The 13,915-nt window shown below is 47.0% G+C and overlaps 1 protein-coding gene across 6 annotated transcripts in view; it reads right to left on the bottom strand.

Annotated features, from left to right (window-relative positions):
• Window positions 1–13,915, bottom strand: part of RABEP1 (rabaptin, RAB GTPase binding effector protein 1) — a 98,391-nt gene that overhangs the window by 34,306 nt on the left and 50,170 nt on the right. For all 6 annotated transcript variants that reach the window (XM_021694585.2, XM_021694589.2, XM_021694587.2 and 3 more), the window contains exons 2-3: window positions 5,377–5,580; window positions 3,889–4,049 (exon numbers count right to left, since the gene is read on the bottom strand). In XM_021694585.2, the coding sequence (XP_021550260.1) occupies window positions 3,889–4,049; window positions 5,377–5,580 (365 nt within the window). The remainder of the gene's footprint in view (window positions 1–3,888; window positions 4,050–5,376; window positions 5,581–13,915) is intronic.

A 13,915-nucleotide genomic window follows, 5' to 3' on the forward strand; every position in this document is an offset into this window, starting at 1 on the left:
ATGCAACTGGAGGGTATTATGCTGAGCAAAATAAGTCAGTCAGAGAAAGGCATGTATCATATGACCCCACTGATATGAGGAATTCTTAATCTCAGGAAACAAACTGAGGGTTGCTGAAGTGGTGGGGGGTGGGAGGGATGGGGTGGCTGGGTGATAGACATTGGGAGGGTATGTGCTATGGTGAGTGCTATGAACTGTGTAAGACTGATGAATCACAGACCTGTACCTCTGAAACAAATAATACACTTTATGTTAAAAAAAAGAAGAAGAAGATGATAGCAGGAGGGGAAGAATGAAGGGGGAGAATCGGAGGGGGAGACGAACCATGAGAGACGATGGACTCTGTAAAACAAACTGAGGGTTCCAGAGGGGAGAGGGGTGGGGGGATGGGTTAGCCTGGTGATGGGTATTAAAGAGGGCACATTCTGCATGGAGCACTGGGTGTTGTACACAAACAATGAATCATGGAACACTACATCTAAAACTAATGATGTAATGTATGGTGGTTAACATAAAAATAAATTAAAAAAAAAGAATTAAATGCTACGACTTACTGGTTCACTGCTTTTCTAAGCAATGCTGACTTACATACGCTGTTAGTACAATGAATACGCTGTTAGTACAATGAATAAGCCTACCAGGTGCTGAATTAGTGCTCATTAAACTGAACCACATCCGACTTTCAAATGCTGCATGACTGAATCTCAAGTCATTATCACAATTTTCCCCAATATTTTACTTAGAAATTGGAAGTAAGTAGGAAAATGGATTCACTATAAATCTGACTTTTTAAATCAATTAACTGGAAAAGACCGTATATATAAAAGGAAACACACATAATACTTTCATTTTCATAATTCTAGTTACTAAATTCATGAAACCATAATTTCTTGTGAAATGGCTGGATGAAAGGACTGATTTGTTTTTAAACATAAACGAAGAGAACAATGTATTTTCTAAAATTTTAGAAAATTATGTTGCTATAAAAGTTTCCATCTTAGTTATTTTAAGGAATAATTTACATAATATTTTACTTTTGATATCTAAATGAGACAAACCCAAAGAATGACCCCTAAAACTATCATACTGTCTTCTATCTTTCATTCTCAAAAACATGGATTAAAAGGAAATAATATCCACAAATTAGTAAACTGGTAAGAAACTTGATTTTCATTACATATACACACTATACACATAATACATATTACATATGTATACGTGTGTATAATATGTGTGAATATAATGTATATATGTATGTGTGTGTGTATAATGGGTATGTGTATATATATGGTGTATGTGTGTATTACACACAGAAACAAAGGTAGAATCAAAAAGTTAGCTTTTACTCTTCTAGGGAAAATGAAAATTAACCTTATTCACTAAATTTAAAAGAGCTCAAGTTTATCCTTAGGTGTTCATAATAGGAACAATATCATATATGCCCAAATGTGCATGGAAATTTTTCCCAAAAAACATGTCTCTCAGAAAAGAGGGACTCACTTTGTTTTCCAGTCCTTGAAGAGTCACTTCATCATTTATTTTATTTTTAACTAAGTCCTGTATGGAAAAGACATATGAGCTTAAAATATCTTCAGTCAAGACTAATTTGGGATACTTACAGAGGCCTGCTGATAAAAATCAGCAGGAAAAAAAAGGAGGGAAGAAGCAAAGAATTTAACACAGACTGAGCTATTTACTGATGTAATGGTGACCCCACAAGTGTTGAATATCATTATAAACAAAACTTGTAAAGATGATTTTTTTTAAGTGAAGGTCATTAAAAACAAGGAAAACTCACTAAGGAGGGCACCTGTGAGGATGAGCAGCGGTGGGTGATGCACGGAAGCGCTGAATCACTATCTTGTTCACCTGAAACTAGCGTAACAGTGTGTGTGAACTATACTGGAATTAAATCTTTTTTAAAATTTAGAAAAAAGCAAAACAACAACAACAAGGAAAATTTAAAAAACTGTCGCGGTCGAGAGGAGCCTAAGGAGACCCACAGCATCATGAACGTGGTTTCGTGCAAGAGCTCTTAGAACAGTAAAAAAGGGACGTTAGGTAAAAATGAATGACGTATGAATACAAAGCATGGACTTGAGTTAATGAGAACGAATCAACACTGGTTTATTAGTTGTGACAAATGTACCACACTAACAACAGATACTAGTAACAGGGGAAACCAGGAGCAGGGTATACGGGACTCTGTCCTATCTTCATTCACAGTGTTGCTGTAAATAAACACCGTTGTAAAACACAGAGTTCATTTTGAAAATAAATTTTAGGAGTGGCAAGTGGCAGGTTATGAAAACCATGGATGTGAATGCATCGGAAGAATGAAGACAACGGTCTCCTGCTAGGACGTGGGCCAGAGCTCCCAGGGAGAGCATCGAACACGAGCACCTCCACCTCCTCGGGGAGGGTGGGGACGGCGGCCTGTGCGGGCCACAGTGTCACGCGAGGGACTCCAGCGGTCACCGAGACGCCGTCGGCTCCCCGTGCACATGCTGAATTACAGTGTCGTCCTGGAACAAGACGGAACGGAAAAAGCTACTCTTGGTGTTTACAGCCTCTATTTGGGGCGCTGGGTTCTGAGACGATTTTTCCGTTATTACAAAAACCAAATAACCGGGCGCCTGGGTGGCTCAGTCGTTAAGCGTCTTTCGGCTCAGGTCATGATCCCGGGGTCCTGGGATCGAGCCCCGCATCGGGCTCCCTGCTCGGCGGGAAGCCTGCTTCTCCCTCTCCCACTCCCCCTGCTTGTGTTCCTGTTCTCGCTGTCTCTCTCTGTCAAATAAATAAAATCTTTAGATTAAAAAAAAGATAAAATCGGGGCGCCTGGGTGGCTCAGCCGTTAAGCGTCTGCCTTCGGCTCAGGTCATGATCCCAGGGTACTGAGATCGAGCCCCGCATCAGGCTCCCTTCTGAGCAGGGAATCTGCTTCTCCCTCTCCCACTCCCCCTGCTTGTGTTCCTGCTCTTGCTATCTATCAAATAAATAAATAAAATCTTTAAAAAAAAAGAAAGAAAGAAAGAAAGAAAGAACCACCAGGCGGGCGCCTGGGTGGCTCAGCCGTTAAGCGTCTGCCTTCGGCTCAGGTCATGATCCCAGGGTCCTGGGATCGAGCCCCGCATCGGGTTCCCTCCTCGGCCGGAGGCCTGCTTCTCCCTCTCCCGCTCCCCCTGCTCGTGTTCCCGCTCTCGCTGTGCCTCTCTCTGTCAAATAAATAAATAAAATCTTCATTAAAAAAAAAAACCAAAAAACCAAATAACCCTCTGAATGCACAACAGTAGTCCGGGTACGCGCGGAGGGTTCGGAACCACAGAGAAGGACCAACGGGAATGAAGTTGGAAGTCACGTTCCGGTCACTGCTTTACACAATACGTGCCTTCTAACGAGAACGACTGTGCCCACATCGGCGGAGGCGAGCCCCCGTGACCGCCCCGCGCCCCAGGCCTCCTCCCCGCGCCCACGGCGGACACGCGGCCCGCGTACGCAGGCATCTGCGCGAGCGCCCGGCGGCCGTGCGGCACTTCCGGCGCAGGGCGCCGCACACGGGGGAGGCCGGAAGTCCGGCGCCGCGCCCGTCCCCGCCCGGTCACGGAGGGCGCGCGCTAGACGCCCCGGGGTACGCAGGCTCGCCGCGCGCCAAGAGCCCTGCCTCGGGGCGGCCGCCCCCGCGCGGGAAGGACGCAGCAGTGGACACGGCCAGCGGGCACGGTGCGCTGCAGCCGGGGGGCGCCCAGGGCGGCGCGGGCGCGGCACACACGTGCGGTCGAGGGCCGAGGGCCGGGACGGAGTCCGCCGCCGGCCGCCGCGGCCCACGCCCCTCCGCCGGAGCACGGTGGCGGCCGCGGACGCGCCCGCGGCGAGTCCGTTGCCTCGTACCTTTTTCATCTCATTTTCCAGATTCTCCTCCTCCTGGCCCTCGGACAGCCGCCGCCTCAGGTCGGCTATCTCCCTCTCCGCGGACTCCCGGTACTGCGCCCACTGGCCGCGCTCCTGCTCCAGCCGGAGGTGGAACTGGTGCTCGTAGTCGCGGACGGTCTCTGCAAAAGAGCACGGCGCGGTCTGAGCGCCCGAGCAGCGAGCGGCGTCCGCGCGCACGGACGCGGGCCGGCAGCTAAAGCGGGGCCGCGATTCCTGGTTCTCGCGGCGCAGCTCCGCCGAGGCCCGAGCCCCCTCGTGTGCACGACGCGGCCCTGCCGCAGAGCCGCGCCCCGGCCCGTCGCCCCGTCCACGGCCGCAGCGCGTGCGAAACGGGACGCGAGCCCGGGACGGGCCGTGTCCCTCGGGTTCTGAACGGAGACCAAGGCTCCGCGGCCCCTCCGTGTGGGCCCGGAAAGGCTGGCTGCCCACGAGCTTCGGCGCCCCCCGCCCCCCGCCGACAGAAGCCCGGTTCTGTGTCAGACGCCAGCGGCCCTCCGCCGCCTTCGCAGCGACCGGCAAGCGCACGCCGCACAGACGGGAGGCCGTGGGCCTCCCTGAGGCGGCCGGAGCGGCAGCAAGCACCCTTCAGCCCCGCGGAGAACGGCGGTGAAAGCCGCACGCCGACGGTCGCAGGAGCGGGGCAGGTGCCGTCGCGGGGGCCGCAGCTGGCGCGGAGTCCCCCCGCCCGGGCCGCGCTCCGAGGGAAGGACGGGCTCCTCCGCCGAGAGCCACGCCCGCGGCCCCCGAGGCTCACAGCCGTCCCACTGCGGCGGGGGGACGCGCCGGCCAAGACGGCGCGAGAGGCGCCGCCGCGTCACGCCGGTGATACGAGAGAAACGGGCTTCGGGAACCCGCCGCTTCGGGCGCAGCCTCCCTCGGCTCGCTGCCGTCTGGTCAGGAACGCGGGCCCCCCCGCGACGCGCCCGTCACCGCCGGGGCCAGAGGCCGGCAGCCCCCGCGCGCTGACGGGCGCCCACGCCTTTCGACCTCGGAGGCCGCGGTGAGGAGTCAGGCCGCAACCCACCCTTGCCCGGAGAAGGGCCGCGTACGCTGGCCACGCTGGCGCGGACGGGCAGTGACGACGTGTGGCAGCGACTGGACCCCGCGCGGGACGTCTCCAGCCGCACACGCCGCGTGCACGCGGCTGGCTGGCCCGACGTGCCCGGCCTGGCTCCTACAGAGGAGCCGACCCCGGCCCCCGAGGCCGCTGCGAGGCCCGGGCGGACGCAGCCCCGCACACGCCCGCGTGGCGTAGGCCTCCGCCGCCAGAGCCGGGACCCCGCGGGCCTCCCCTCCTGTCCCCGGGGACAGGGCGCCCCGACGCGGTCACGCCTAACGCCACGAAGAAGCTCCGGGCGCGGTCTGAGACCCGCGGACAGCGCAGGCCGCACTGGCAGCGGCGATCCCAGGGAGTCCCGGCCCACACGGAACGTTCTCGGCCTTTACCCTTCATCACAGCCTGAAGCGAGGCAACCTCTTCTCTCCACTGCCTTTTCACTTCGTCGATTGCTTCCTGCTTGGTGTTCTCCGAGACCGTGGCGATGGCCTTGATGTTCTCCACCTCTGCCTGGGCTTCCCACAGCTGCGTGCGCAGCTGCCCCAGGTCGTCCTGCGCCGCCTGCAACACCGCATTCTGCCGCTTCAGGTCCTCTGGGGAGACAGTAAAAGCCTTTCCGTTAAGGAAGGTTCGCGTGGATCGGGCGGACATCCCAAGGGAGAGAGAAAGCATTACGTTTATGATGGTACCGTTCTAAGGAAGAAATGAAGCCCTGAATTTTAAAATGTTAACTTAGAAAATGAACATTTTGTTAAAGGTTTTAGGGAGAGAGAGAGAGTGCGCGCACGCACGCGAGTGGGGGCAGCAGGCAGAGGGAGAGGGAGAAGCAGACTCCGCGCTGAGCACGGAGCCCGACGCCGGGCTCCATCCCAGGACCCTGAGATCGTGACCTGGGCCGAAACCAAGAGCCAGACGCTCAACTGACTGAGCCACCCAGGCACCGCCAAAATGAAATTATTTTAATAAAGACAAAATTTAAGGTATGCACGGTATCACTAATCCATTACTTGTTAATTATCCAACCAGAGAATCACTAAGGCCATAGTTTTAAAGCTAAATTGAGGCTCTTGCACCCACTGGCTGATGAACTTATTTAACCTCTCTGGCCTCCGTTCCCACATCTACAAAACAGGGATTAAAAACACCCATCTTGGAAGGCTGCTTTAATGATAAAACAATTTATTGAAAATGCTTATTAGAACAACACTTGCACAAAGTAAACATTCAAGAAACCGTTAACAGAGGAGGAAAAAAAGCCGGAGTACACAGCAGCTATACAAGATCAAGGATTTTTTACAGTCAGGATGAATTTTCCCCACACCCCTTTACCACCTCTTAAATAGGAAGTTCATCTGATGTGCCAGTTGCAGGATTTAAGCCCAGGTAGGGCGTATGTTGGGCCAAATGGACTCCCGCACAGGGTGAGCCTGCCAACAGTGTGTGGGGCTCTGTGGGCCTGTTCCCTGTACACTTACCAACAGTCCCTGCTCTCCACCTCTCAAAACCCTTGCCAACGTCATGGGGAGAAGCTGGTGACAGCTGTCATCTCTATTCCCCCTCAGTAGTGAGGCTGAGTATCTTTTTATACAGTTATTAATGCCCGTGTTTCTTCTTTGGTGATAGCCTTTCCCTGGGCTTCTAATGAACCGACTTTCCTCCGACTGGGAAGAGTATTTTACATACACCGAATACTGACTCCACTTTCTTAGAAAGCTCTCCCAGTCTGCTGTTTGTCTCTTAACTTACACTTCCATGTCTTTCACCATCTAAGTTAGAAGAGATTTATGCAGAAGAACCGTGCATCTTTATGCAAAGTCATCGATTTCCTTTACAGACCGCAGTAACTGAGCTGCTGGGCCAGGAGAGCAGTCTGACTTACAACCTGACCCTGTTACCGGCCGCCGCACGACATGAAGGGACCCCACAGCCCTCAAGCTGGGACAGCGGCGACACTCCTCGGCATGGAGTTCTACGTACTCGAAAAAATCAAATCAATAATATTGAAGAGCTTTTCAACATCGTGAGGACATTCATCGTTCTCAAACACGCAGGAATTAAGTTTGGCAGTCTGGGTAACAGGAAACACTGGTCACGCTAATTCTAAGTAAAGTCATTCAACATCTGTTTCACATCGCTTCGGCACTGCTAGTAAAACGTTCTCGGGGCGCCTGGGTGGCTCAGTCGGTGAAGCGTCCGACTCTTGGTTTCAGCTCAGGTCTTGATCTCGGGGTGGAAGAATAGAGCCCCACAGGCTCCAGGTTCAGCGGGGAGTCTGCTTGAGATTCTCTCCTCTCTCTAGCCTGAGAAAGTGATAAGAACATTAACTGCAGAAAGGAATGCCTTTCTAGAAGGAAAGATAGGTAGGAAACAGTGAGGGGCTGCGTGGTAGTGACCCCGAGACTAAACACACGAAGCCACAGAAGGAAAGCTGTGTGTGTCAGCTCCACATTCTGAGTGTGAAAGTGTTTTGTAAAATGTGAAATAAAAGAAAAAGCCTTATCTTTGGAATACCTCATTCATTTCTGAGAGCTACAGTTTTGTCGAGGCTCAAGCCTGTACCCTCACACCTGCTCATGCTGATTATCCCCGCTCCTTTTTACTTCCCGGAAATTACCCAGAGCTATATATACACTATCGTGTCACTGTGAGCAGAAAAGCTGCAAGTACCAAGCCTAAATACGAACCTGTGGCATGTTTCCACAGAGTTAAAAGCAGTACAGAGGGCCTGAAGGAAGGCCAGGTCCAATTTTGTTCCTGACTTGCTTTATGCATATTTAGATCAGATCTATTTATATGCTACATATTAACTTATATATATTTAAATGAGGAAACAGAAGTTAAAAGTTAGAAAAACCACATTTTCTGTACCAAAACATTTCAAATCTGTTTGCCAGTGGAACAAGTTATTATTAAAGAACAGTTATTTATCCATTCTGGTTTTGTATATGTAGTGATAAAGATTTTCAAACATGCTTTGAAACTGAGAATCTAGTAAGACAATCTTTCACGTACCCATCGCCAAGATGCACCAAGATCTGGTCCCATTTATTTCAACCATCCTTTTTCTATGAAGTATTTTGAAAATAAGCCCCAGAAACAATATAACATCGTCTGACATACTACAACATGCATCTCTAAAAACATGGATACTTCCTTATACAAACACAGTGCTGCTGTCACCCCTAACACGTTTGATACCATCTAATACCCACGCTGTAGTAAAATTTTCTCCAACTGCCAAAAAATGTCTTTTGGAAGATCTGTTTGAATTAGGACCCAAACAAGACACTTTATTTGTTTATACTAACACTTTATAGACTACTTCAAACATAGAGACAAATATACAGAACTCTGTAATGGACACTTATTACCTATCACCTAGTTTCATCATTTTTTTTTAAGGTGTTATTTTTAAGTCATCTCTACACCCAATGTGGGGCTCAAACTCACGACCCCGAGATCAAGAGTCACGTGCTCCACTGACTGAGCCAGCCAGGTGCCCGAGCATCATCAATTTTTAATATTACTGTTACTTCTGCTTCAATTTCTTTTTAAGAAATAAAACATTACAAACGCCCCACCTCCCTCAGAAGTAACAACTATCAGGAATTTGGAGGTATCATGACCATGCATATTTTACACCTATACTCTCTTGCAGGTTTTTGAACCTTAATGCTCTCACAGCCTGGTACCCTTCTGCAATCACCTCTATCCCTCAACACCGCTTCTGAGATTGTTAATCCACGTAACTACCTCACTCGTTAACAGCAACGCCGCAGTAGCAATACATCGGCTATCACCTTCGTGGGCACGCAGGTGTGGAATACGAATCTACCTTTTCCATACGGATGTTCCCATTTTTATAACGCCATCTACACTGTCTAGCCTAATACAGCAGTACTTGTACTATTTTGTCTACTCTTGTACACATACAAGGTTTTCCATCGTAGTTTAATAAAAACGCCATAGTTTTGAATGAAGTGGGGAGATGCCCCCTACCAGATTCAGAAGTTATTATTATAAGCCTCATGAACCCGCTACCCAGCTCCAGCAATCACAGACCTATGGGTAGTCTTGCCCCATCCCCCCATGTGCAATCCACAGCACACTATGATGAGAGAAGTCTCAGACATTTTTTTAAACTAATGAACTTTATTTTGTAGAGCAATGTCCGGCTCACAGCAAAACTGAGCAGAAGGTACAGAGTTCCCATACACTCCCTGCCTCACCCCCACAAAAGCTCCTACTGTCCACACCTCTCACCACAGCAGTACGTGTGAGATCCTCGCTGGGCCTACAATAACACATTATCAAAGCCCATAGTCTACATTAGAATAATGTATAATGACAAGTATCCGCCACTGTGAATCATACAGAAGAGCTCCACTGCCTAAAAATCCTCTCTGCTCTATTCATTCCTCCTTCCCTCCTAAGCCCTGGCAATCACTCATCATTTTACTGTCTCCATAGTCTTGCCTTTTCTAGGATGTCTCATAGTTAGAATCCTATAGTATGCAGTCTTTTCTGATTAGCTTCCTTCCCCTGATGGCTCCATCTTTTTTATGCTGAATATTCCACTGTCTGGATGTACCAGCTTATTTGTTCACCTACTAAAGGGCATCTTGCTTGCTTTCAAGTTTGGGCAATTATTAGTAAATATGTGCACGTTTTGCATGGATAGGAGTTTTCAATTCATTCAGGTATATACTAAGGAGGAAAACTGTTGAATCACGTTAGCTAAGAGTATGTTTAGTTTTGTAAGAAACTGCCCAACTACCTCCCAAAGTGACTATACCATTTTGTATTCCCACCAGCAATGAAAGAAAGTTCTAATTGCTGTGCATCAGCAGCAGCATCTGGTGAGGTCAGTGTTTTAGATTTGGGCCATTATAATAGATGTGTAGTGATATCTGTTTTAATATATTCACAGACTTAGGCAACCATTACCACAATCAATTTTGGAACATTTTAACCCCCCAGAAAGAAACCCAGTGCCCTTTATCACCTCCCAACTCTCTAGCCCCCCAGTATCAAGCAACCACTAATGGACCATCTACCTACTTCGGATGTTTCACAGAAACGTAATCACACGTGATCCTCTGTGACTGGCTCGTCACTCAGCATGACGCTTTCAAAGCTCATCCCTGCTGTAGTGTCAGGACTCCATTCCTTTTTATGCAGGAATAATAAAAATATGTCCATTCATCAGGTGACATTTGAGTTGTCCCCACATTTTGGCTATTGTGAATAATGCTGCTACACACTTTCTCGTCTCTTGTATATATACGTAGGAGTGAAATTCTGGGTCAAGTGCTAACTCTATGTTTAACCATTTTAAGAACTGAAAGACTACTTTCGGGCACCTGGGTGGCTCAGTTGGTTAAGCGACTGCCTTCGGCTCAGGTCATGATCCTGGAGTCCCGGGATCGAGTCCCGCATCGGGCTCCCTGCTCGGCAGGGAGTCTGCTTCTCCCTCTGACCTTCCCCCCTCTCATGCTATCTCATTGTCTCTCAAATGAATAAATAAAATCTTTAAAAAATAAATAAATAAAAATAAAAAATAAAAAGGAAGGACTACTCTAAAAAACTAAAAAAAAAAAAAAAAGAAAGAAAGACTACTTTCCAAAGCTTTGGACCATTTAACAGTCCTGCCAGTAGTGTGTGAGGGTACTTACTTCTCCACATCCTCACCCACACCTATTACTGACTGACTTCTTGATATAGGCATCCTAGGGGGTGTGAAGTGGCATGTCATTGTAATTCTGATCTGTGTTTCTCTGATAGCTAATGACTCTGAGCATCTTAATCATGTGTTTGTTGGCCACCTGTGCATCTTCTTTGTAGAAATATCTATTCACACCTTTTGACCATTTTTAGCTGAGTTGTCTCTGTACTACTTAGGTTGTAAGAGTTCCTAATATATAGAGATAGAAGTCCCTTATCTAATATTTGCAAAAATGTCTTCCATTCAGTGAGCTGTCTTTTCACTTCCCTGATAGTGTCTTTGGAAACATAAAAACATTTAATTTTGATGAAGTCCACTCTGTCTACTTGTTCACTGGTTGCTTCGGCTTGTAACGTCCTATCTAAGACATCACTGCCTAACTCCAAGGTCGCAAAAATTTATCCTAGGTTTTCTTCTAAGAGTTTTTATAGTCTATCTTCTAAACCTAGGTCCTTGACAGACTCCCGGTGAATCCGTATAGACGCTGGGGGCCCAACGTCATTCTTGTACTGTGGATACCCAGATGTCTCAGCACGATGTGTTGAGAGATGGCTCTTTCCCAGGTGAACTGTTCTGGCATCTTGCAGAAAATCAACCTCCATACATAGAATAGGGCCCTAATAAACTCTACTCCATGAAACTACTACCTGTACTTAATGCCAGCAACACATCGTCGTGATTAGTGTTGCTTTGTAAGAAGTTCTGAAATCAGGGTATGTGAGTCCTCCAACTTTGTTCTTGTCTTCCAAGAATGTTTTGGCTATTCTGGATTCCTAACATTGTCAAATAAATTTTAGGATCAGCTTGTCCACTTCAAAAAAGGCAACTGAGACGATGAAAGACACTGCATTAAATCTGTACGTCAATCAGGGGGTATTGTCAATTTTAAGTCTTCTGATACATGAACATAACAGAATGCTTTTCCAATTATTTAGATCATTTTAAGTTTTTTCAACACCATTTTTAAAGTTTTCAAGGTACAAGTTTTACAATTATTTTGTTAAATTTCTTCCTAAATATGTAATTTTGATGCTACTAGAAATAGAATTGTTTCCTTAGTTCCACTGCAAGTGTATAGAAATACAACCAGTCTGACCCACAGATCAATTAATCTTTGGCAAAGCAGGAAAGAACATCTAATGGGAAAAAGAGTATCTCTTCAACAAATGGTGTTGGAAAACCTGGACAGCAGAGGAATGAAACTGGACCGCTTTCTTACACCATACACAAAAAATAAATTAAAAAATGGACCAAAGGGGACACCTGGGTGGCTCAGTTGGTTAAGCGTCTGCCTTCGGCTCAGGTCATGATCACAGGGTCCTGGGGATCAAGTCCCACATCGGGCTCCCTGCTCAGCGAGGAGCCTGCTTCTCCCTCTCCCTTTGCTGCTCCCCCTGCTTGTGCTCTCTCTCTCTGATGAATAAATAAATATTTTTTAAAAATGGACCAAAGACCTAAATGTGAGACCTGAAACCATAAAAACCATAGAGGAGAACATAGGCAGTAACTACTCTTTGACATTGGCTGTAGCAAATTCTTTCTAGATATGTCTTCTGAAGCAAGGGAAAACAAAAGCAAAAATAAACTACTGGGACTACATCAAAATAAAAAGCTTCTGCACAGTGAAGGAAACAATCAACAAAACTTAAAAGGCAACCTAAGAATGGGAGAAGATATTTGCAAATGATACATCTGATAAACGGTTAGTACCCCAAATCTATAAAGAATTTATACACTCAACACCCAAAACATGAATAATCCAATTAATGGGCAGAAGACATGAATAGACATTTTTCCAAAGAAGACATCCAGACGGCCAACAGACACATGTAAAGATGCTCAACATCACTGATCATCAGGGAAATGCAAAACAAAACTACAGTGAAATATCACCTCGCAACCTGTCAGAATGGCTAAAATCAAAAATACAAGAAACAACGGATATTGGTGAGAATGTGGATAAAGGGGAACCGTCCTGCACTGTTCGCGGAAAAGTGAACTGGTGCCGCCACTCTGGAGAAGTTAAAAATATAACTACCCTATGATCCAGCAATTGCACTGCTAGGTGTTTACCCAAAGGATACAAAAATACAGATTCGAAGGGATACATGCGCCCCAATGTATATAGTAGCATTATCTCCACTAGCCAAACTATGGAAAAAGCCCACGTGTCCATCGAATGATGAATGGGTAAAGAAGATGTGGGGTGCAGTTGATGGGGAGTGTGTGTATGATGGAATACTACTCAGCCATAAAAAAGAATGAAATCTTGCCATTTGCGAAGACATGGATGGAGTTGGAGAATATAATGCTAAGCAAAACAAGTCCGTCAGAGAAAGACAAATACCATCTGATTTCACTCATATGTAGAATTTAAGAAACAAAACAAACGAGACGCGCCTGGGAGGCTCAGCTGGTTAAGCGTCTGACTCTGAGTCTCAGCTCAGGTCTTGATCTCAGGGTGGTGAGTTCAAGTCCCATGTTGGGCTCCACCCTGGGTGTGCAGCTTACTTTAAAAAAAAAAAAAAAAAGAGCGGGCACCTGGGTGGCTCAGATGGTTAAGTGTCTGCCTTCGGCTCAGGTCATGATCCCAGGGTCCTGGGATCGAGTCCCACATCGGGCTCCCTGCTCCTTGGGAGCCTGCTTCTCCCTCTGCCTCTCTCTCTCTGTCTCTCATGAATAAATAAATAAAATCTTTAAAAAAAAAAAAAAAGAGCAAAGGGGAAAAAAAGAGAGAGAGGCAAACCAAGAAACAGACTCTTAACTATAGAGAACAGACTGCTGGTTACCGGCGGGGGGAGGTTGGCAGGGGGTTGGGTGAAACAGGTGATGGGGATTAAGGAGTGCACTTGTGATGAGCACTGGGTGATGTATGGAAGTGCTGAATCACTATACTGTACACCTGAAACTAATACTGTATGTTAACTAACTGGAATTTAAATAAAAACTTTTTAAAAAAGAAATACAATTGGTTTTTGTATATTGATCTTGTATCCTGCAACCTTGCTGAACTCATAAAATGGTTTAAATAGTTTTTCAGTGGATTCCCTTCAATTTTCTATATAAAAGACATCATCTGACAATAGAAATAGCTTTACTTCTTTTCCTACTTCAAATGTATACAACTTTAATTCCCACAAAATAAAGGTTACTCCTCTATAGGCCTTTTCTTTTCCCATGTCTACACTGTTATTATTGTATAC

The sequence above is a fragment of the Neomonachus schauinslandi genome, chromosome 15 (genome assembly GCF_002201575.2).
Source record: "Neomonachus schauinslandi chromosome 15, ASM220157v2, whole genome shotgun sequence".
In the NCBI taxonomy this organism is placed as follows: Eukaryota; Metazoa; Chordata; class Mammalia; order Carnivora; family Phocidae; genus Neomonachus; species Neomonachus schauinslandi.